The 21,781-nt window shown below is 48.7% G+C and overlaps 2 protein-coding genes across 7 annotated transcripts in view; one reads left to right on the top strand and one right to left on the bottom strand.

Moving 5' to 3' along the window:
- The window catches only part of LOC142699050 (oocyte zinc finger protein XlCOF29-like), a 58,969-nt gene extending 40,576 nt beyond the window's left edge, over window positions 1–18,393 (top strand). For 3 of the 6 annotated variants that reach the window (XR_012865953.1, XR_012865950.1, XM_075847971.1), the window contains one exon: window positions 17,351–18,393. Coding sequence is in view for 1 of the 6 variants with exons in the window: in XM_075847971.1 (XP_075704086.1) it covers window positions 17,351–17,425 (75 nt within the window). In the remaining 5 variants the exon portion in view is untranslated. The other 3 variants (XR_012865949.1, XR_012865951.1, XR_012865952.1) reach the window with 3 other exon arrangements.
- LOC142699051 (oocyte zinc finger protein XlCOF29-like) lies at window positions 3,724–16,075 on the bottom strand. Its single transcript, XM_075847972.1, has 3 exons — window positions 15,861–16,075; window positions 4,408–4,562; window positions 3,724–3,942 (listed from the first exon to the last, which is right to left on the bottom strand). The coding sequence occupies exons 1-3, from the start codon at window positions 15,868–15,870 to the stop codon at window positions 3,724–3,726; spliced, it is 384 nt and encodes a 127-aa protein (XP_075704087.1). The 5' UTR covers window positions 15,871–16,075.
- Window positions 18,394–21,781: the final 3,388 nt, after the last annotated feature.

Here is a 21,781-nt window from a genome sequence, read left to right as displayed (position 1 = left end):
TTTTATTTGTGATCGTCATTGTTTACCGTAAATTTTTATATATTACATGTCTATATTAGGGTAATTGGGTCAGCGCTAGCGTTACAACAATGATTGGCGGGGGGGAACGGTTTTTATTGGGGTGGGTATTTTATGTGTATTTATTATTTCATTTTTTTTGCACTTTACTTTCCTATTTTTTTATTACTGTGGTCTGATCCTCAAAGGTCAAAAAAGACCTTTGGGGAACTTTATATATTTTTTTTCTTTCTTTTACACCATGTTTTTCCACTGTAACTGGAGCTGCACAGCAGCCCCAATTACAAGGGAAATCAGCCCTCTCATAGTGACGATTGTCACTAATAGGGCTGTGCTGGGTCTAGTAAGACCCAGCAGCAGTCTGCCACTAACGGCACCCGGCGATCAGGTGACCAGTCACATGATCACCGGGAGGAATAGAGACAGCGCCGCTGCTGCTGTCTCTATTCCTATACACAGCGTTCATTGAACGCTGTGTAAAAAGACATCGGAGAAGACAGAAGCAGCGAAAGCCGACATTCAGCTGCCCGATCGCGCGGGCAGCAAGTTAAAACCCGAGCCGTAGAAAGTCTATGACTCGGGTTTTAAAGACCCGTCCCTGACCGCTGGCCGTAAAAATACAGCCAGCGGTCGGGAACCAGTTGGGCAGGAGGATAAGCCTGCTGTACTGACCTCAGCGCCGGTGACCGACCGCCCGGCTCTTGTCTTGCAGATTCGGAGTAACAGAACAGCCGTCCGTCGCTGTTCTGTTACTCAATGGCGGCGGCCCGCACTTGTCAGGGAGGCGTGTCCTACCCCTTTCCCGGCCAATTCCCTGCTCCTCCCCTCCTCATCTTCGTTAGTTAGCAAGATGATGTGCGGTTCGGGCTGCCATGGGCCCCCTGGGAGCCTCGGGCGGCCGCCCGAATCGCCCATATGATAATCCGCCACTGCACACACTGCTCCCTGTAGATATTACCACACACTGCTCCCTGTAGATATTACCACACACACTGCTCCCTGTAGATATTACCACACACTGCTCCCTGTAGATATTACCACACACACTGCTCCCTGTAGATATTACCACACACACTGCTCCCTGTAGGGAATGCCACACACACTGCTCCCTGTAGATATTACCACACACTGCTCCCTGTAGATATTAACACACACACTGCTCCCTGTAGGGAATGCCACACACTGCTCCCTGTAGATATTACCACACACTGCTCCCTGTAGATATTACCACACGCTGCGCCCTGTAGATATTACCACACGCTGCTCCCTGTAGATATTACCACACACACTGCTCTCTGTAGATATTACCACACGCTGCTCCCTGTAGATATTACCACACGCTGCTCCCTGTAGATATTACCACACGCTGCTCCCTGTAGATATTACCACACGCTGCTCCCTGTAGATATTACCACACACAGTGCTCCCTGTAGATATTACCACACACAGTGCTCCCTGTAGATATTACCACACAGTGCTCCCTGTAGATATTACCACACACTGCTCCCTGTAGATATTACCACACACTGCTCCCTGTAAGTATTACCACACACTGCTCCCTGTAGATATTACCACACACACACACACTGCTCCCTGTAGATATTACCACACACACACTGAGATATTACCACACACTGCTCCCTGTAGATATTACCACACACTGCTCCATGTAGATATTATCACACACACTGCTCCCTGTAGATATTACCACACACTGCTCCCTGTAGGGAGTGCCACACAGTGCTCCCTGTAGATAGGGCCACACACTGCCCCCCTGTAGATAGGGCCACACACTGCCCCCCTGTAGATAGGGCCACACACTGCCCCCCTGTAGATAGGGCCACACACTGCCCCCCTGTAGATAGGGCCACACACAGCCCCCCTGTAGATAGGGCCACACACAGCCCCCCTGTAGATAGGGCCACACACAGCCCCCCTGTAGATAGGGCCACACACAGCCCCCCTGTAGATAGGGCCACACACAGCCCACCTGTACATAGCGCCACACACATCCCCCTGTAGATAGCGCCACACTCAGTGCCCCTTGTAGATGGCGCTCAACACTGCCCCTGTAGATAGCACCACAAACAGCCCAACTGTAGATAGCGCCACACACAGCCCCCCTGTATAGGGCCACATACAGCCCCCCTGTAGATAGGGCCACACACAGCCCCCCTGTAGATAGGGCCACACACATCGCACCTGTAGATAGGGACACACACAGCCTACTTGTAGATAGGGCCACACACAGCCCCCTGTAGATAGCACCACACTCAGTGCCCCTTGTAGATGCCGCTCCAGACTGCCCCCTGCAGATAGCGCCACACACAGCCCCCTGTAGATAGCGCCACACACAGCCCCCTGTAGATCGCGCCACAAACAGCCCTACTGTGGATCGCGCCACACACAGCCCCCCTGTAGATAGCACCATACCCCCTTGTAGAAAGCACCATACCCCCTTGTAGATTGCGCCACACACAGCCCTCCTGTAGCTTGCGCCACACACAGCCCTCCAGTAGATTGCTCCACACACAGCCCCCTGTAGATAGCGCCACACACATCACCTTGTGGATAATGCCACACACATCCCCTTGTAGATAACGCCACACCCCCCTTGTACATAGTGCCACAAAGGGACGGCCAGAACGGTGTGCCATTGCACTGGGTGCATCACTCCAGCAGGTGGAAGGGGGCGCTGCGCTGGCTACCTTTCCCCTGCTTGTTTCAGAAGCGCCCGGGCCCGGCGACTCAGCATCCGCCTTTCCGCCCGTAGCAGCCATAGCGGCTACATCGGGCATGAGGACGCCCATGCTGCCAGTCGGGATGGGCCCCCCATGGCCGGCGGCACCGCTAGCAGCTGCTACAGCTGTAGCAACGCCACATTCAATAGTGTCTGCATCATTAGTACACAGGTACTATTGAATACTATAGCAAAGCAGGAAGGTATCTCCCTACTCTGCTATCTGCTAGCGCCACTGTGTGGCTGGGGATTCCGCTCCTGGATGGAGCGCTTGATGTCTCTGTCCATATATGGACAGTGACAACTCCTGAAGCGGAATCCCCGTCCACAGCGTTGCCGATGCGGTGACCGGGGATTCCACTTCAGTAGAGGCCCTTGACGTCACTGACCATAAGTAGACAGAGTCATCAAGCGCTCCGTCCAGGAGCGGAATCTCCGGCCACAGGGGGATTCCGCTCTTTCAGGGAGCTACAGTAGCGCTATGTACAGGAAGGGGGGGGGGGTTCTATCATCTACAAGGGGGCTCTGTGGCACTATCTACAATGGGGCTGTGTGGCACTATCTACAGGGGAATCTGTGAGTGGTGGGCTGATGGTCATTTAAGTGAGAGTGGCGGGCTGATGGTCATTTTACTGTGAGTGGGGGGCTAATGGTCATTTTACTGGGAGTGGGGGGCTGATGGTCTTCAAGTGGTTTTCACCTCTGACCTCCAATTAAAGTTAATAGGAGGCAGAAAATACCTGTGGCGTTGGCTTGGAGCTTTTTTTGCCTACGTCTTTTCCGTTAGCTTCAACGGCTTAAAAAATCACGCAAAAAAAACAAAACCCTCAAACATCGCTGTCAATTTAAAATCTGCCTTCAAATTCCTGAAGGAATTTTGAGGAAGATATTTTCTACCTTACAAAAAACGCTGTGTGAACATCCTGACACCTTATAGGAACCTGACATACACAATGATACAGTCATTACCCAAACACCTCCAGTGCTGTTACTGTAGAATTTCCCAGCAGTGTCACCTCTCCAGTCAGCAGCTCAGTCATCTTGTAGATCAGTTCTAAGATCTTCTTCTCATGTATCCGGGAGTGAGGGGGAGGCTCTGTGATGGGACTACTGCTCCATCCTCCTGACTCATGGATGATGGGAGTCGTACAGTCACACGATGTCTTCTTCACTATTGTGTACTCCTGTGTATGGAGAGAGACACTTAGAGAACTGAACACAGTATTCCCCCCTCAGTAGAAAGAGGGAGATTGTGACCCCGCTGTATAGACCTCTAGTGACCCCACATCTGTAATACTGGAGACCTCACCTACAAAAAGACATTGAGAAAATAGAACGAGGCCAAAACTAAAAAGGATATAATATTGGGGGACTAGATGGACCATGTGCTCTCCTCCTGCCGTCATCTTCTATGTTTCTATATAGATGTCATCCTGATCCTCCTGGTTCCTGGTCATTCTCATTGCTCTACAACATTACTATTGCTGCATTGGTGACATGACACATCACTGACCATATTGGTGGCTGATCTTCAGCTTCTTGACGTCACTTGGAAGGTCTGGACGCTGTTATACAGGACACTGGATTCTTCCTATTATGTATTGTCCCTTCCCTATGTGGGACTTGTTCTATAATATAGAAAAGTTTACCTCTCCGCTCAACAGGTAGATGATCTCCAAGGTGAAGTCTAATATTCTTCTGCTCATCTCATTCCTGTCCTTGTCCATCCTTGGTGGGTCATTCAGGAGAAGATACGTTGTGGAGCAGAAGATGAGAAAACTGGAGGATCTAGTACTGCAGACGTCTTTATGAAGAAAGGAGAAGATGGAGATCATACAGGGGACAACATCATGTGTGACATACAGAACCTCACTTATTGATCATTGAGAGAAACATCTTCTCCTTGTTAGGCGGTTCTTGTAACTCCTATAGAAGTGAATGGAGAGACACAATTTGCTCAGGTCCTCCTGCTATATAATCTGCTGCCAACAGATCAGACTGGTGGTCAATGTGACAGATGCCCTTTATGAATGAATACACCCCTAATATAAGTTTTTACAGATATTAGAAGTTACCTCAGAGATCCTGGATCTTAAGAGACATCTAAAATTCTTAATTATTATAGTATTCCCCTTTTCCTTGTAGATTATTTTACCGGATAGTAACTTTATTCACATCTGAAAGACAGATACTAACCATGGTTAATGGGAACCGGCGGTCAAGTGTGCATGTGCGGAAGGTCCGGCCAGTCCTGCGAGCATGTGCGGAAGGTCCCGCCAGTCCTGCGAGCATGTGCGGAAGGTCCGGCCAGTCCTGCGAGCATGTGCGGAAGGTCCCGCCAGTCCTGCGAGCATGTGCGGAAGGTCCCGCCAGTCCTGCGAGCATGTGCGGAGTTTACCAACTAAAGATTTACTATTGCTCCCTTATGGGTCTCAGTGTTCTGAATCCCTTACTCTTCTCCATCTAAAATTTTGGTCAAATTTACCTCTGGTCTTGATGTTACCTCCCTGCTATCTAGAGTGTCTAACAGTTATCTCCTCTTTCACCTCCCACTTCCTTAAGATTAACATGGAGAAAACGGAATCATCTTTTCCCCATTTCACTCAACCCCCTTACCAGAACTATCAAATCACAGTTAATGGCTCCACACATTTCCCAGTCTCACAGGTCCGCTGCATTGGGATAATCCTTAATTTCAAATAGCACAGCCAAGCGCTTACCACTTCTTGCTGTCTCCACCTCAAAAACTCTCTTGAAGTCAGTCTTTCCTCGAACAGACAAACATGCTAGTATATATGCCCTCATCATCTACTGTCTAGACTACTCCAACATCCTTCTCTGTGGCTTCCCATCTAACACCATTGCACCCCTCCTACCAATTCTCAACTCAGCTGCAAGGGTAAATCTACCACTCCCCTCATTCCACCTCTGCGGTCACTGGCCACCCATTGCCTACTAAATTAAGTTATACATATTAAAAATGACATGCAAGGCTGTCAACAAACCATCCCCTCCATACATCTCTGCCCTAATCTCCTGATACCTCCCCACACATAATCTCCGGTCCTCACAAGACCTTCTTTGTTCTCATTTTATCTGTTCCTCACATCATCGTCTAGAAGATTTCTCCCGTGCATCCCCCATACTCTGGAACTCTTTAACCCAACACATCAGATCTCTCCCACCATCCAAACCTTCACTAGTAACCTGAACACCCCCTCTTCAGAAAAGCTTACACCCTAAAATAACCGGCTGCCACTACTCCACCGGATGACCAGCTTCTACCCTCAACTACTGTCTCCTCTTGTAGTGTCTATGCGGGCAGGGTCTCTCTCCTATTGTAGAGTGCAGTCTACGCAGGCAGAGTCTCTCCTCTTGTAGAGTGCAGTCTATGTGGGCAGGGTCTCTCCTTCTCTTGTAGAGTGCAGTCTACGCGGGCAGGGTCTCTCTGCTATTGTAGAGTACAGTCTACGCGGGCAGGGTCTCTCCTTCTCTTGTAGAGTGCAGTCTACGTGGGCAGGGTCTCTCCTTCTCTTGTAGAGTGAAGTCTACGCGAGCAGGGTCTCACTTCTTGTAGAGTGCAGTCTATGTGGGCAGTGTCTCCTCTTGTTGAGTGCAGTCTACGCGGGCAGGGTCTCTCCTTCTCTTGTAGAGTGTAGTCTATGTGGGCAGGGTCTCCTCTTGTTGAGTGCAGTCTACGCGGGCAGGGTCTCTCCTCTTGTAGAGTGCAGTCTACACAGGCAGGGTCTCTCCTTCTCTTGTCGAGTGCAGTCTACACGGAAAGGGTCTCTCCTCTTGTAGAGTGTAGTCTATGTGGGCAGGGTCTCCCGTCTCTTGTAGAGTGCAGTCTACGCGGGCAGGGTCTCTCCTCTTGTAGAGTGCAGTCTATGTGGGCAGGGTCTCTCCTTCTCTTGTAGAGTGTAGTCTACATGGGCAGGATCTCTCGTCTCTTGTAGAGTGCAGTCTACGCGGGCAGGGTCTCTCCTCTTGTAGAGTGCAGTCTATGTGGGCAGTGTCTCTCCTTCTCTTGTAGAGTGTAGTCTATGTGGGCAGGTCTCTCCTTCTCTTGTAGAGTGCAGTCTATGTGGGCAGTGTCTCCTCTTGTTGAGTGCAGTCTACGCGGGCAGGGTCTCTCCTTCTCTTGTAGAGTGTAGTCTACGTGGGCAGGGTCTCTCCTTCTCTTGTAGAGTGCAGTCTATGTGGGCAGGGTCTCTCCTTCTCTTGTAGAGTGCAGTTTACGCGGGCAGGGTCTCTCCTTCTCTTGTAGAGTGCAGTCTACGCGGGCAGGGTCTCTCCTCTTGTAGAGTGCAGTCTATGTGGGCAAGGTCTCTCCTTCTCTTGTAGAGTGTAGTCTATGTGGGCAGGGTCTCTCCTTCTCTTGTAGAGTGTAGTCTACGCGGGCAGGGTCTCTCCTTCTCTTGTGGAGTGCAGTCTACGCGGGCAGGGTCTCTCCTCTTGTATAGTGCAGTCTATGTGGGCAGGGTCTCTCCTTCTCTTGTAGGGTGTAGTCTATGTGGGCAGGGTCTCTCCTTCTCTTGTAGAGTGCAGTTTACGCGGCAGGGTCTCTCCTTCTCTGGTAGAGTGCAGTCTACGCGGCAGGGTCTCTCCTTCTCTGGTAGAGTGCAGTCTATGTGGGCAGGGTCTCTTCTTCTCTTGTAGAGTGCAGTCTACGCGGGCAAGGTCTCTCTCCTATTGTAGAGTACAGTCTACGCGGGCAGGGTCTCTCCTTCTCTTGTAGAGTGCAGTCTATGTGGGCAGGGTCTCTCCTTCTCTTGTAGAGTGCAGTCTACGTGGGCAGGGTCTCTCCTTCTCTTGTAGAGTGCAGTCTATCTGGGCAGGGTCTCTCCTTCTCTTGTAGAGTGCAGGCTACGCGGGCAGGGTCTCTCCTTCTCTTGTAGAGTGCAGTCTACACGGGCAGGGTCTCTCCTTCTCTTGTAGAGTGCAGTCTATGTGGGCAGGGTCTCTCCTTCTCTTGTAGAGTGCAGGCTACGCGGGCAGGGTCTCTCCTTCTCTTGTAGAGTGCAGTCTACACGGGCAGGGTCTCTCCTTCTCTTGTAGAGTGCAGTCTATGTGGGCAGGGTCTCTCCTTCTCTTGTAGAGTGCAGGCTACGTGGGCAGGGTCTCTCCTTCTCTTGTAGAGTGCAGTCTATGCGGGCAGGGTCTCTCCTTCTCTTGTAGAGTGCAGTATACGCGGGTAGGGTCTCTCCTCTTGTAGAGTGCAGTCTATGTGGGCAGGGTCTCTCCTTCTCTTGTAGAGTGCAGGCTACGCGGGCAGGGTCTCTCCTTCTCTTGTAGAGTGCAGTCTACACGGGCAGGGTCTCTCCTTCTCTTGTAGAGTGCAGTCTACACGGGCAGGGTCTCTCCTTCTCTTGTAGAGTGCAGTCTACGAGGGCAGGGTCTCTCTCCCTCTGGACCAGTCTGTCATTCATTAATGTTTGTCTCTTCTTATGTACTTAACCCCTTGGACACGCAGCCAATTCAAATTTTTCCTCCCTCCTTCCAAAAGCCAGAACTTTTTTGTTTTTCCGTTGGCATAGCCGTATGAGAACATGTCTTGTGCTGGACGTGAAGTAATTTTAAAAGGGGTTTTCCACGATCGGACAACGGATGACCTCCACTGGATAGGCCATCAGTATATGATGGTGGGGGTCCGACACCCGCACCGATCAGCTGCTCCTGCTGCCGGATGTTTTGAACGGTATGCAGTAGTTGGAGCCGAAAGCAAATGGCTCCGACCACTGCACAGCGGACGTTCTGCAGAACTAAAGGCTCTGCTCCTATTCACCTTAACACTGCAGCACGACCGCTCTATTCCGTGACCGGAGCATCTGCTTTCAGCATGGACGTCTGGTGAACGGAGGCAGCTGGAGCAGATGATCGGTGCAGAGTCCGGGTGTCGGACCCCCACAGATCATATACCGATGACCTATCTGGTGAAGGTCATCAGTTGTCCGATCGTGGAAAACCCCTTTAATGTCCCCTATAATGTGCTGGGAAAGAGGAAACAATTGTGGGCTGGAATAGCGGAAAACGCAGTGAATCCTATTGTACTTTGGGTTTCGCTTTTGCGGCGTTCACCATGCGGTAGAAATGACTTGTTACCTTTATTCTTCAACACAATTACGACGACACCAAATTTATATATTTATCTTCTACAAGGAAAGAAAAATTTGTTCAAAAAAGAAAAAACTGTTTTGCGTTGCCATTTTGTGAGATAGAACGTTTTATATTTCCGGTGATTGCGCGGTGTGGGGGGGGTTTATATTTCCGGTGACTGCGCGGTGTGAGGGGGTTTATATTTCCGGTGATTGCACGGTGTGAGGGGTTTTATATTCCCGGTAATTGCGCGGTGTGAGGGGGTTTTATATTCCCGGTGATTGTGCGGTGTGAGGGGGTTATATTTCCGGTGATTGCGCGTGTGAGGGGTTTTATATTCCCGGTGATTGCGCAGTGTGAGGGGGTTTTATATTCCCGGTGATTGCGCGGTGTGAGGGGTTTATATTTCCGGTGATTGCGCGTTGTGAGGAGGTTTATATTTCCGGTGATTGCGCGGGTGAGGGGGTTTATATTTCCGGTGATTGCGCGGTGTGAGGGGTTTATATTTCCGGTGACTGCGCGGTGTGAGGGGTTTTATATTTCCGGTGAGTGCGCGGTGTGGGGGGGTTTATATTTCCGGTAAGTGCGTGGTGTGAGGGGGTTTATATTTCCGGTGACTACGCGGTGTGAGGGGTTTTATATTTACGGTGATTGCGCGGTGTGAGGGGGTTTATATTTCCGGTGACTGCGCGGTGTGAGGGGTTTTATATTTCCGGTGATTGCGCGGTGTGAGGGGTTTTATATTTCCGGTGATTGCGCGGTGTGGGGGGTTTTATATTTCCGGTGATTGCGCGGTGTGAGAGGTTTTATATTTCCGGTGATTGCGTGGTGTGAGGGGGGTTTATATTTCCGGTGATTGCGCGGTGTGGGGAGTTTTATATTTCCGGTGATTGCGCGGTGTGAAGGGTTTTATATTTCCGGTGATTGCGCGGTGTGAGGGGTTTATATTTCCGGTGATTGCGCGGTGTGAGGGGTTTATATTTCCGGTGATTGCGCGGTGTGAGGGGTTTTATATTTCCGGTGATTGCGCGGTGTGAGGGGTTTTATATTTCCGGTGATTGCGCGGTGTGAAGGGGTTTTATATTTCCGGTGATTGCGCGGTGTGAGGGGTTTATATTTCCTGTGATTGCGCGGTGTGGGGGTTTTATATTTCCGGTGATTGCGCGGTGTGAGGGGTTTATATTTCCGGTGATTGCGCGGTGTGGGGGGTTTTATATTTCCGGTGATTGCGCGGTGTGAGGGGTTTATATTTCCGGTGATTGGGCGGTGTGGGGGGTTTATATTTCCGGTGATTGCGCGGTGTGGGGGGTTTTATATTTCCGGTGATTGCGCGGTGTGGGGGGTTTTATATTTCCGGTGATTGCGCGGTGTGAGGGGTTTTATATTCCCGGTGATTGCGTGGTGTGAGGGGTTTATATTTCCGGTGATTGCGCGGTGTGAGGGGGTTTATATTTCCGGTGATTGCGCGGTGTGAGGGGTTTTATATTTCCGGTGATTGCGCGGTGTGGGGGGTTTTATATTTCCGGTGATTGCGCGGTGTGAGGGGTTTTATATTTCCGGTGATTGCGCGGTGTGAGGGGTTTATATTTCCGGTGATTGCGCGGTGTGAGGGGGTTTATATTTCCGGTGACTGCGCGGTGTGAGGGGTTTTATATTTCCGGTGATTGCGCGGTGTGAGGGGGTTTATATTTCCGGTGATTGCGCGGTGTGAGGGGTTTATATTTCTGGTGATTGCGCGGTGTGAGCGGGGTTTATATTTCCGTGATTGCGCGGTGTGAGGGGTTTATATTTCTGGTGATTGCGCGGTGTGAGCGGGGTTTATATTTCCGGTGATTGCGCGGTGTGAGGGGGTTTATATTTCCGGTGATTGCGTGGTGTGAGGGGGTTTATATTTCCGGTGATTGCGCGGTGTGAGGGGTTTTATATTTCCGATGATTGCGCGGTGTGAGGGGTTTATATTTCCGGTGATTGCGCGGTGTGAGGGGTTTTATATTTCCGGTGATTGCGCGGTGTGAGGGGGTTTATATTTCCGATGATTGCGCGGTGTGGGGGGTTTTATATTTCCGGTGATTGCGCGGTGTGAGGAGTTTTATATTTCCGGTGATTGCGCGGTGTGAGGGGGTTTATATTTCCGGTGATTGCGCGGTGTGAGGGGTTTATATTTCCGGTGATTGCGCGGTGTGAGGGGTTTATATTTACGGTGATTGCGCGGTGTGAGGGGTTTATATTTCCGGTGATTGCGCGGTGTGAGGGGTTTTATATTTCCGGTGATTGCGCGGTGTGTGGGGGGTTTATATTTCCGGTGATTGCGCGGTGTGAGGGGTTTTCTATTTCCGGTGATTGCGCGGTGTGAGGGGTTTATATTTCCTGTGATTGCGCGGTGTGAGGGGTTTTATATTTCCGGTGATTGCTCGGTGTGTGGGGGGGTTATATTTCCGGTGATTGCGCGGTGTCAGGGGTTTATATTTCCGGTGATTGCGCGGTGTGAGGGGTTTATATTTCGGGTGATTGCGCGGTGTGAGGGGTTTTATATTTCCGTGATTGCGCAGTGTGAGGGGTTTATATTTCCGGTGATTGCGCACTGTGGGGGGTTTATATTTCCGGTGATTGCGCGGTGTGAGGGGTTTTATATTTCCGGTGATTGCGCGGTGTGAGGGGTTTTATATTTCCGGTGATTGCGCGGTGTGAGGGGTTTATATTTCCGGTGATTGCGCGGTGTGAGGGGTTTATATTTCCGGTGATTGCGCGATGTGAGGGGGTTTATATTTCCGGTGATTGCGCGGTGTGAGGGGTTTATATTTCCGGTGATTGCGCGGTGTGGGGGGTTTATATTTCCGGTGATTGCGCGGTGTGAGGGGGTTTATATTTCCGTGATTGCGCGGTGTGAGGGGGTTTATATTTCCGGTGATTGCGCGGTGTTGAGGGGTTTATATTTCCGGTGATTGCACGGTGTGGGGGGAGTTTATATTTCCGGTGATTGCGCGGTGTGGGGGGTTTATATTTCCGGTGATTGCGCGGTGTGAGGGGGTTTATATTTCCGGTGATTGCGCGGTGTGAGGGGGTTTATATTTCCGGTGATTGCGCGGTGTGAGTAGTTTATATTTCCGGTGATTGCGGGGTGTGAGGGGGTTTATATTTCCGGTGATTGCGCGGTGTGAGGGGTTTTATATTTCCGGTGATTGCGCGGTGTGAGGGGTTTTATATTTCCGGTGATTGCGCGGTGTGAGTAGTTTATATTTCCGGTGATTGCGGGGTGTGAGGGGGTTTATATTTCCGGTGATTGCGCGGTGTGAGGGGTTTTATATTTCCGGTGACTGCGCGGTGTGAGGGGTTTTATATTTCCGGTGATTGCGCGGTGTGAGGGGTTTTATATTTCCGGTGATTGCGCGGTGTGGGGGGTTTTATATTTCCGGTGATTGCGCGGTGTGAGAGGTTTTATATTTCCGGTGATTGCGTGGTGTGAGGGGGGTTTATATTTCCGGTGATTGCGCGGTGTGGGGAGTTTTATATTTCCGGTGATTGCGCGGTGTGAAGGGTTTTATATTTCCGGTGATTGCGCGGTGTGAGGGGTTTATATTTCCGGTGATTGCGCGGTGTGAGGGGTTTATATTTCCGGTGATTGCGCGGTGTGAGGGGTTTTATATTTCCGGTGATTGCGCGGTGTGAGGGGTTTTATATTTCCGGTGATTGCGCGGTGTGAAGGGGTTTTATATTTCCGGTGATTGCGCGGTGTGAGGGGTTTATATTTCCTGTGATTGCGCGGTGTGGGGGTTTTATATTTCCGGTGATTGCGCGGTGTGAGGGGTTTATATTTCCGGTGATTGCGCGGTGTGGGGGGTTTTATATTTCCGGTGATTGCGCGGTGTGAGGGGTTTATATTTCCGGTGATTGGGCGGTGTGGGGGGTTTATATTTCCGGTGATTGCGCGGTGTGGGGGGTTTTATATTTCCGGTGATTGCGCGGTGTGGGGGGTTTTATATTTCCGGTGATTGCGCGGTGTGAGGGGTTTTATATTCCCGGTGATTGCGTGGTGTGAGGGGTTTATATTTCCGGTGATTGCGCGGTGTGAGGGGGTTTATATTTCCGGTGATTGCGCGGTGTGAGGGGTTTTATATTTCCGGTGATTGCGCGGTGTGGGGGGTTTTATATTTCCGGTGATTGCGCGGTGTGAGGGGTTTTATATTTCCGGTGATTGCGCGGTGTGAGGGGTTTATATTTCCGGTGATTGCGCGGTGTGAGGGGGTTTATATTTCCGGTGACTGCGCGGTGTGAGGGGTTTTATATTTCCGGTGATTGCGCGGTGTGAGGGGGTTTATATTTCCGGTGATTGCGCGGTGTGAGGGGTTTATATTTCTGGTGATTGCGCGGTGTGAGCGGGGTTTATATTTCCGGTGATTGCGCGGTGTGAGGGGGTTTATATTTCCGGTGATTGCGTGGTGTGAGGGGGTTTATATTTCCGGTGATTGCGCGGTGTGAGGGGTTTTATATTTCCGATGATTGCGCGGTGTGAGGGGTTTATATTTCCGGTGATTGCGCGGTGTGAGGGGTTTTATATTTCCGGTGATTGCGCGGTGTGAGGGGGTTTATATTTCCGATGATTGCGCGGTGTGGGGGGTTTTATATTTCCGGTGATTGCGCGGTGTGAGGAGTTTTATATTTCCGGTGATTGCGCGGTGTGAGGGGGTTTATATTTCCGGTGATTGCGCGGTGTGAGGGGTTTATATTTCCGGTGATTGCGCGGTGTGAGGGGTTTATATTTACGGTGATTGCGCGGTGTGAGGGGTTTATATTTCCGGTGATTGCGCGGTGTGAGGGGTTTTATATTTCCGGTGATTGCGCGGTGTGTGGGGGGTTTATATTTCCGGTGATTGCGCGGTGTGAGGGGTTTTCTATTTCCGGTGATTGCGCGGTGTGAGGGGTTTATATTTCCTGTGATTGCGCGGTGTGAGGGGTTTTATATTTCCGGTGATTGCTCGGTGTGCGGGGGGGTTATATTTCCGGTGATTGCGCGGTGTCAGGGGTTTATATTTCGGGTGATTGCGCGGTGTGAGGGGTTTATATTTCGGGTGATTGCGCGGTGTGAGGGGTTTTATATTTCCGTGATTGCGCAGTGTGAGGGGTTTATATTTCCGGTGATTGCGCACTGTGGGGGGTTTATATTTCCGGTGATTGCGCGGTGTGAGGGGTTTTATATTTCCGGTGATTGCGCGGTGTGAGGGGTTTTATATTTCCGGTGATTGCGCGGTGTGAGGGGTTTATATTTCCGGTGATTGCGCGGTGTGAGGGGTTTATATTTCCGGTGATTGCGCGATGTGAGGGGGTTTATATTTCCGGTGATTGCGCGGTGTGAGGGGTTTATATTTCCGGTGATTGCGCGGTGTGGGGGGTTTATATTTCCGGTGATTGCGCGGTGTGAGGGGGTTTATATTTCCGTGATTGCGCGGTGTGAGGGGGTTTATATTTCCGGTGATTGCGCGGTGTTGAGGGGTTTATATTTCCGGTGATTGCACGGTGTGGGGGGAGTTTATATTTCCGGTGATTGCGCGGTGTGGGGGGTTTATATTTCCGGTGATTGCGCGGTGTGAGGGGGTTTATATTTCCGGTGATTGCGCGGTGTGAGGGGGTTTATATTTCCGGTGATTGCGCGGTGTGAGTAGTTTATATTTCCGGTGATTGCGGGGTGTGAGGGGGTTTATATTTCCGGTGATTGCGCGGTGTGAGGGGTTTTATATTTCCGGTGATTTCGCGGTGTGAGGGGTTTATATTTCCGGTGATTGCGCGGGGTGAGGGGGGTTTATATAACCGGTCGGCATCGCGCAGTTTCTTCGGAGGACAGAGGAAGCCGCGATCTCTAACTGATCAGATGCCGCGGTCACTATTAATTACGGTATCTGAGGGGTTAAGCGGCCGGGATTGCGCTGTCTCCGATCTTGGCGGTTGCAGGCGGTTGTCAGTAGTCGTGTACGGTGCAGGCTCCGCTCCTTCTAGTGTGACGGCGCACGTACAGCATAATACTATAGATCTGATGTCACCAAGGGGTTAAACCCTCCTGTATTTCATATTTACAGCGCTAATAATAAATAATAATAATTACCAACACTGTGCCAGACAAAAACGCACCAAAACCGGACAGAAATGACCTCATGTAACCTTACTACTGCATCATGGGAAACCTCCTGACTGATAACAGAGAGAACACTAAACAACAGCGGTGACCGGAAGTCATGTAGACGCGACCAGCGCTGCTCTCTACCTCATAGACGGCAACAGCTGAAGGACCAGTAATGACGTCACCACCATGTGACCGGGACAAGAGAGGCGGAGCTTATAACTGGAGAGGAGGCATAGCCCCAACCCTCATGTGACGTAATCATGAACGCTTCTCAACATAGTACAGGAGACCGGACCACTCACAGAGCTCCGCCCCACATGTCACGTGATCAGCTTCACAGGTCTTTCCTCCACCACTTTTCTCAAATGATAAGCTCCACCCCTCCCGTCCCAGTCACGTGGTGTTGATGTCATCACAGGTCCTTTTACTTCAACACATTATATTTTGCACAGTTTAGCACCGATCACTCCTTCATCGCTCATATGATGCTCAGGACCCCTCATGTCACTTGATCATCACACATGTCCTTCATACATCGCTCAAACGTCTAGACCCCCCCCCCCTGATGCCGCGGTCACGTGACCTTGATATCCCAGGTCCTTCCACCTCCGCCTCTCTCCACTAATAAGCTCCGCCTTTTCCTGTCACTTGGTGGTGACGTCATCACAGGTCCTTCAGCTGTTACGTGATGAGGTAAAGAGCAGCGCTGGTCGGGTGTTCTCTCTGTTGTCAATCATTGAGTGACCCCGCCCACTGGACTCCTAGCCCAGATTTAACCCCTCCAGTGCCGGCCTCTTTGGGGTATTTCTGGTCTTTGTAGTGGTCGGATGTTTTGTGGGACGAGTCGTGTTTTGTAATGACATAATATTCGGGACATACAACTTATTCACTGACCTTTATACATTTCTTGTTCATGTCGTTCACCGTGCGGTTTAAGGGAATGTTCACACGTAGCGAATACGACCCACAACACGCAAGGAAATCACCCCGAATATTCACCCCAAATGGTGGACGTATAATCCTCCAGAATATCTACTACAGAAATACAACAAGGCCGATCCCCACCTCTCCGAGCGTTACCATAGCAACACGTCCCTGCTCTTCCGGCTGTGTCCAGGTGACCCCTATAATGACATGTGACCTCTCCAGCCTGTGATTGGCTGCAAGGGTCACATGACGCCTTCTTTTTTATATATGTGTAACCTGCAGCGTTGCTGTGAACACGCGGTGGAGCCGCAGAGGATTCTGGGAACAATGGCGTTTGTTGCAGAACTTGACTTTCCATTGCACTTAATGTGGAAATTCTGCAACAAATGCGCAGCGAATCCGCGGTATAAATGCGATATCCTGCGTGTCTATAATCCGCACCGCAGGTTAACCCCTTAATCACCAGGACGGGTTTAGTTGTTCCCTCAGATCTATTTCTTGGTTATTTTTCTGCCGGTCCCGCGGTGCGAGGATTAGATTCTGCGGGACGATACCAAATTTCTATGTTTTTTTTCATGATGTGCGATATTTACATAGAAATAACTTTTTGTTAGAAAACAATGTTATTTAGTGTCGCCATATTCTCATAGTTGCCAACAGTCCTGAATTTGCCGGGACTGTCCCAAATTTACAGAGACAGTCCCGGCAAATAACTGTCCCGGCCATTTTCAATTGTATTTGCATCCTCAGGACGCAGGTACTACTGAATACTGTGGCGGAGCAGGAAACTCTCCGCTCCCTGCTCTGCCATTCACTCCTCCGGGAGCGGAATACCCGGCCAGAGCGTCGGCAACCCTCTGACTGGGGATTCTACACTTAGCCTGGGCTCAGTCACTTACACATTAACGTTACTGAAGTGTTTAGACAGTGAATAGACATTCCTTCCAGCCAGGACGCCATGTCTATTCACAATCCCGACACTTCGGTAACGTTTCTGTGGTACTTACAGCAGAGCCAAGTGTAATCTCGCGAGATCTCGCTGTAAATGACCGGTTACAGGGAGATTACGCTTTGCTCTGCTGTAAACGTTAATGAAGTGTCGGGATTGTGAATAGACATCGCGTCCTGGCTGGAAGGAATGTCTATTCACTGTCTAAACACTTCAGTAACGTTAATGTGTCAGTATAAGACAGCAGATCGTGAACAATGCAGTGTCACTATGCACTGACTAAATGAATGGGGAGGAGTGCATGATGCTGATTGGTCAGTGATTGGTCAGCGTGATACACTCCTCTGTACAACGCCCACTTGGTCTAAAGTAAAAACACGTCCACTTGGGCATTAACAACCTCATTAGCATAAATGTAAAATCGCTCCTAACGTGGTAAATATAGATCGTTTTTCTAAATATAAAGCATTACTGTCACCGACATTACAGCGCCGATCTCCTTATGTAGGAAATGGGGCACTTCTGCCAATTAACCCTAAGCCCAGAAAATGGCAAAAAGGCATCTAGCAAGCGGACAGCGTGACCAAAAGACTCATGAGGGCTGCGCAGGAAAAGGACCTTCTCGTCAGCGTACAGGCCCACCACAGCAGACCCTCCCTCCCACTGCACACCAGTTACCATAGGGGTGGATCTCAATCTAATAGCTATAGCTTCAATGGCAATAGCAAATAAAACCGGTGAGAGGGGACATCCCTGCCGCGTACCCCGTGCCAGAGGAGAAGAATCCGAGGGGATGCCATTGACCACCACAATAGCCATAAGGGATTTATAGAGAAGTTGGATCCATGAGATAAATGTAGGAGCAAAGCTGTGAAGGCCGGCCAGAAGGAAGGAGCACTCAACAGAGTCGAACGCCTTCATAGTATCTAATGAAGCGACAGCCCAAGGCAAATGACCCATTCTACCCATCTGCATAAGTGTCTGTACACGTGTAATGTTTATAGTAGTAGATTTACCGCGCATGAATTCAGTTTGGTCAGGGTGAATAATTGTTAGAACAACTTGATTCAGTCGCTTTGCCAGGATCTTAGGTAGGATTTTATAGTCTACGTTAACTAGGGAAATTGGTCTATAAGAACCACAATCAACATGGTCTTTATCCGGCTTCAGTAGCACAATGATAGAAGCATCATCAAATGTAGAGGGAAGTGAGTGGCTGAGTAAAGCCTGGTTAAGAGTATCTAACAACATGGGGCCCATATGTTCCCGATACCTCCTATAACCTTCAATAGGGAGCCCATCAGGACCTGGGGATTTATGGAGAGACATTTCCTGAATAGCCTCTTGAAGTTCCGCCATCATCATAGGGGAGTCAAGCAATGTAACCTGCGATGAAGGGAGGGTATCAGCAGGGAAACCCCTCTAGAATAAAAAGTGTGAAAGGAGTGGCACGCCCATTGTATCCAAGGTTTCTTAAAGGAACAGTGTCATCACAAATAATTTTTTTATATGTTAAAGATGTTAGTGCTTTAATAAAAACGTTCATATTCATTTGTGTGTTTGTGTTTTACTGTTTCTTATTTTTACACTTTTTCTTCCCTATGGGGGCTGCCATTTTTTGTTCCATTTCTGTGTGTGTCGATTAACGACACACACAGACATGGAATACGGCAGCCACAGTCCCATAGGGACTGCGAACGGCTCCCGTCCCATTGACTGCCGTGTACGGCGTCTGTGTGGGAACTGCGCATGTGCCGCTCCCACACAGTCCTATTCGAAATTGGCGCCGTCCGGCGCCATTTTCCTGTGGACCGGAAGTCGCGGCCGGACAGTAATATTACTACTTCCGGTCGCGGCTTCCGGACTTGTGCACATGGAACAGCGGCAGCAAAGGGAGCGGACGGGCCGGAGGGAGCCGCGGCGGCAGGAGCAGGTAAGAGATTTCAATGTATGTTAGTGTTTGTGTGTGTTTACTACTGTAGGTAAACCTACTACACTGTGGGTTACCTCAAAAAATGGCGACACACAGTGTAGGAGGTTAAACCTTTCAAACCCCTCGTTTATCCCGGCACTAGCCAGGATAAAGGAGGGGGGGATGCTGAGAGCTCACTAGAGCGAGGGCTTTTAACCCAATGTTGCAATGCTGCAATTTTGGGAACTAGCTCCATCTAGTGACCAAAAATGGGTAGTATTATAAATTAGAAAAAATTTATAATATTTCCTGACTCGCGAAAAAAATAAAAAAAATTTGAACAATGTTTAATCACCCACACACTAAATGTTTAATTTTTTAAAAAAAAACATGTTTTTCTGGCAACACATTCCCTTTAAGGTAACTAGATCTTTCACTAACGAGGTGAGTCTCCTGTAAACAGATTAGGTGGGGACGGGATCGCCTAATATGAGGGAACACCGAGGCCCGTCATCAAGGATCAATTGCCAGTCCTGGGCAGTACAGCAGCATACAATGGATGAGCAGAAAAAGGTATGGACAGAGTTATCAGAGTCAGTGGCATAGACATACACATGAACAACAATCAAACATAACAAAGTAACCGAGGAAAATAACCCAGAAATGTCCCCACCAAGAACCATAGGTAGGGCAGACATTTGGGGTAGAAAAGGTAGAATGGGGAATACTCGACTACGTCTTGGTCAGGCATACATCCTGGCATCAGTAAACATATAAGAAAAATGTTCTGGGTCTTTTTGTTTGTTTTTTACCAGTGAATCAGATGAGAACAATATATAGAAAGGAGAGAGATCCCCCTCTGGATCAACTGACCTGAGTAGCCAATGGTAGATATAGCGACATAAGGTACGGTATAACATCATAAAATATACAACATATAGTTACATAGTTACATAGTTAGTACGGCTGAAAAAAGACACATGTCCATCAAGTTCAACCAAGGGAAGGGAAAAGGGAAGGAAAAATTTCTACACATAGGAGCTAATATTTTTTTGTTCTAGGAAATTATCTAACCCTTTTTTAAAGCCATCTACTGTCCCTGCTGTGACCAGCTCCTGCGGTAGGCTATTCCATAAATTCACAGTTCTCACTGTAAAGAAGCCTTGTCGCCTCTGCAGCTTGAACCTTTTTTTCTCCAGACGGAGGGAGTGCCCCCTTGTTTTTTGAGGGGGTTTTACAAGGAACAGGATTTCACCATATTTTTTGTATGTGCCATTAATATATTTATATAAGTTAATCATGTCCCCCCTTAGTCTTCTTTTTTCAAGGCTAAATAGGTTTAATTCTTTCAATCTTTCCTCATAACTTAAATTCTCCATGCCCCTTATTAGCTTCGTTGCTCTTCTTTGTATTTTTTCCAACTCCAGGGCATCCTTTCTATGAACTGGAGCCCAGAACTGAACTGCATATTCTAGATGAGGCCTCACTAATGCTTTGTAAAGTGGCATTATTACATCCCTGTCCCGCGAGTCCATGCCTCTTTTAATACACGACAATATCCTGCTGGCCTTTGAAGCAGCTGATTGACACTGCATGCTGTTATTGAGTTTATGATTTACAAGTACACCCAGATCCTTCTCAACAAGTGAATCCGCCAGTGTAGCGCCCCCTAGGACATATGATGCATGCAGGTTGTTGGTACCAAGATGCATAACTTTACATTTATCTACATTAAACTTCATTTGCCAAGTGGACGCCCAAACACTTAGTTTGTTTAAATCTGCCTGTAATTCATGAACATCTTCCATAGTCTGAACTATATTACATAGCTTGGTGTCATCTGCAAAAATAGAAATAGTGCTATTAATCCCTTCCTCTATATCATTAATAAATAAGTTGAATAATAGTGGTCCCAGCACTGAACCCTGGGGTACACCACTTATAACCGGGGACCATTCAGAGAAGGAATCATTGACCACAACCCTCTGGATACGGTCCTTGAGCCAATTCTCAATCCAATTACAAACTATATTTTCTAAACCTATAGTCCTTAATTTACCCATTAGGCGTCTATGGGGGACAGTGTCAAATGCCTTTGCAAAGTCTAAAAACACTAAATCCACAGCGGCCCCTCTGTCTAGACTTCTGCTCACCTCTTCATAAAAACAGATTAGGTTAGTTTGACAACTTCTGTCCTTCGTAAAACCGTGCTGGCTGTCACTTATAATGCTATTTATTGTCACATAATCCTGTATATAGTCCCTCAATAGCCCCTCAAACATTTTCCCCACGATGGATGTTAAGCTTACTGGTCTATAATTACCCGGGGAAGACCTAGAGCCCTTTTTGAAAATAGGCACCACATTTGCCCTGCGCCAGTCCCTTGGCACTATACCAGTCACTAGAGATTCTCTGAATATTATGAAAAGGGGGACAGAAATAACTGAACTAAGCTCTTTAAGAATTCTAGGGTGTAACCCATCTGGTCCCGGAGCCTTGTGCACATTTATTTTATTTAATTTAGTTTGGACCATCTCTACATTCATCCAATTCAGTATATAAACTGATATATTAACAGCACTGGCACCGGCTACATCAGCTGCTCTTTCTTCTGTTGTATATACAGAGCTAAAGAACCCATTTAGTAACTCTGCCTTCTCTTGATCCCCTGTGATCAACTCCCCATTACCATTATCTAGGGGTCCTACATGTTCAGACCTGGGCTTTTTTGCATTTATATACTTGAAGAATTTTTTAGGATTTGTTTTACTATCCCTGGCCACCTGCCTTTCATTTTGTATTTTTGCTAATTTTATTACATTTTTACAGATTTTATTAAGCTCTTTATATTTTACAAAGGCTACAGCTGTACCCTCAGATTTGTATTTTTTAAATGCCCTTTTTTTGTCATGTATTGCCCCTTTCACAGAAGGTGTAAGCCATGTGGGGTTTAATTTGAGTCGTTTATACTTATTACCTGTAGGAATAAATTTTGCACTATAATAACTCAAAGTAGATTTGAAAATC

Source organism: Rhinoderma darwinii, unplaced genomic scaffold (assembly GCF_050947455.1).
Source record: "Rhinoderma darwinii isolate aRhiDar2 unplaced genomic scaffold, aRhiDar2.hap1 Scaffold_116, whole genome shotgun sequence".
In the NCBI taxonomy this organism is placed as follows: domain Eukaryota; kingdom Metazoa; phylum Chordata; class Amphibia; order Anura; family Rhinodermatidae; genus Rhinoderma; species Rhinoderma darwinii.
The sequence above is the reverse complement of the archived record's forward strand: the minus strand, read 5'-3'. Positions and strand labels throughout refer to the sequence as shown.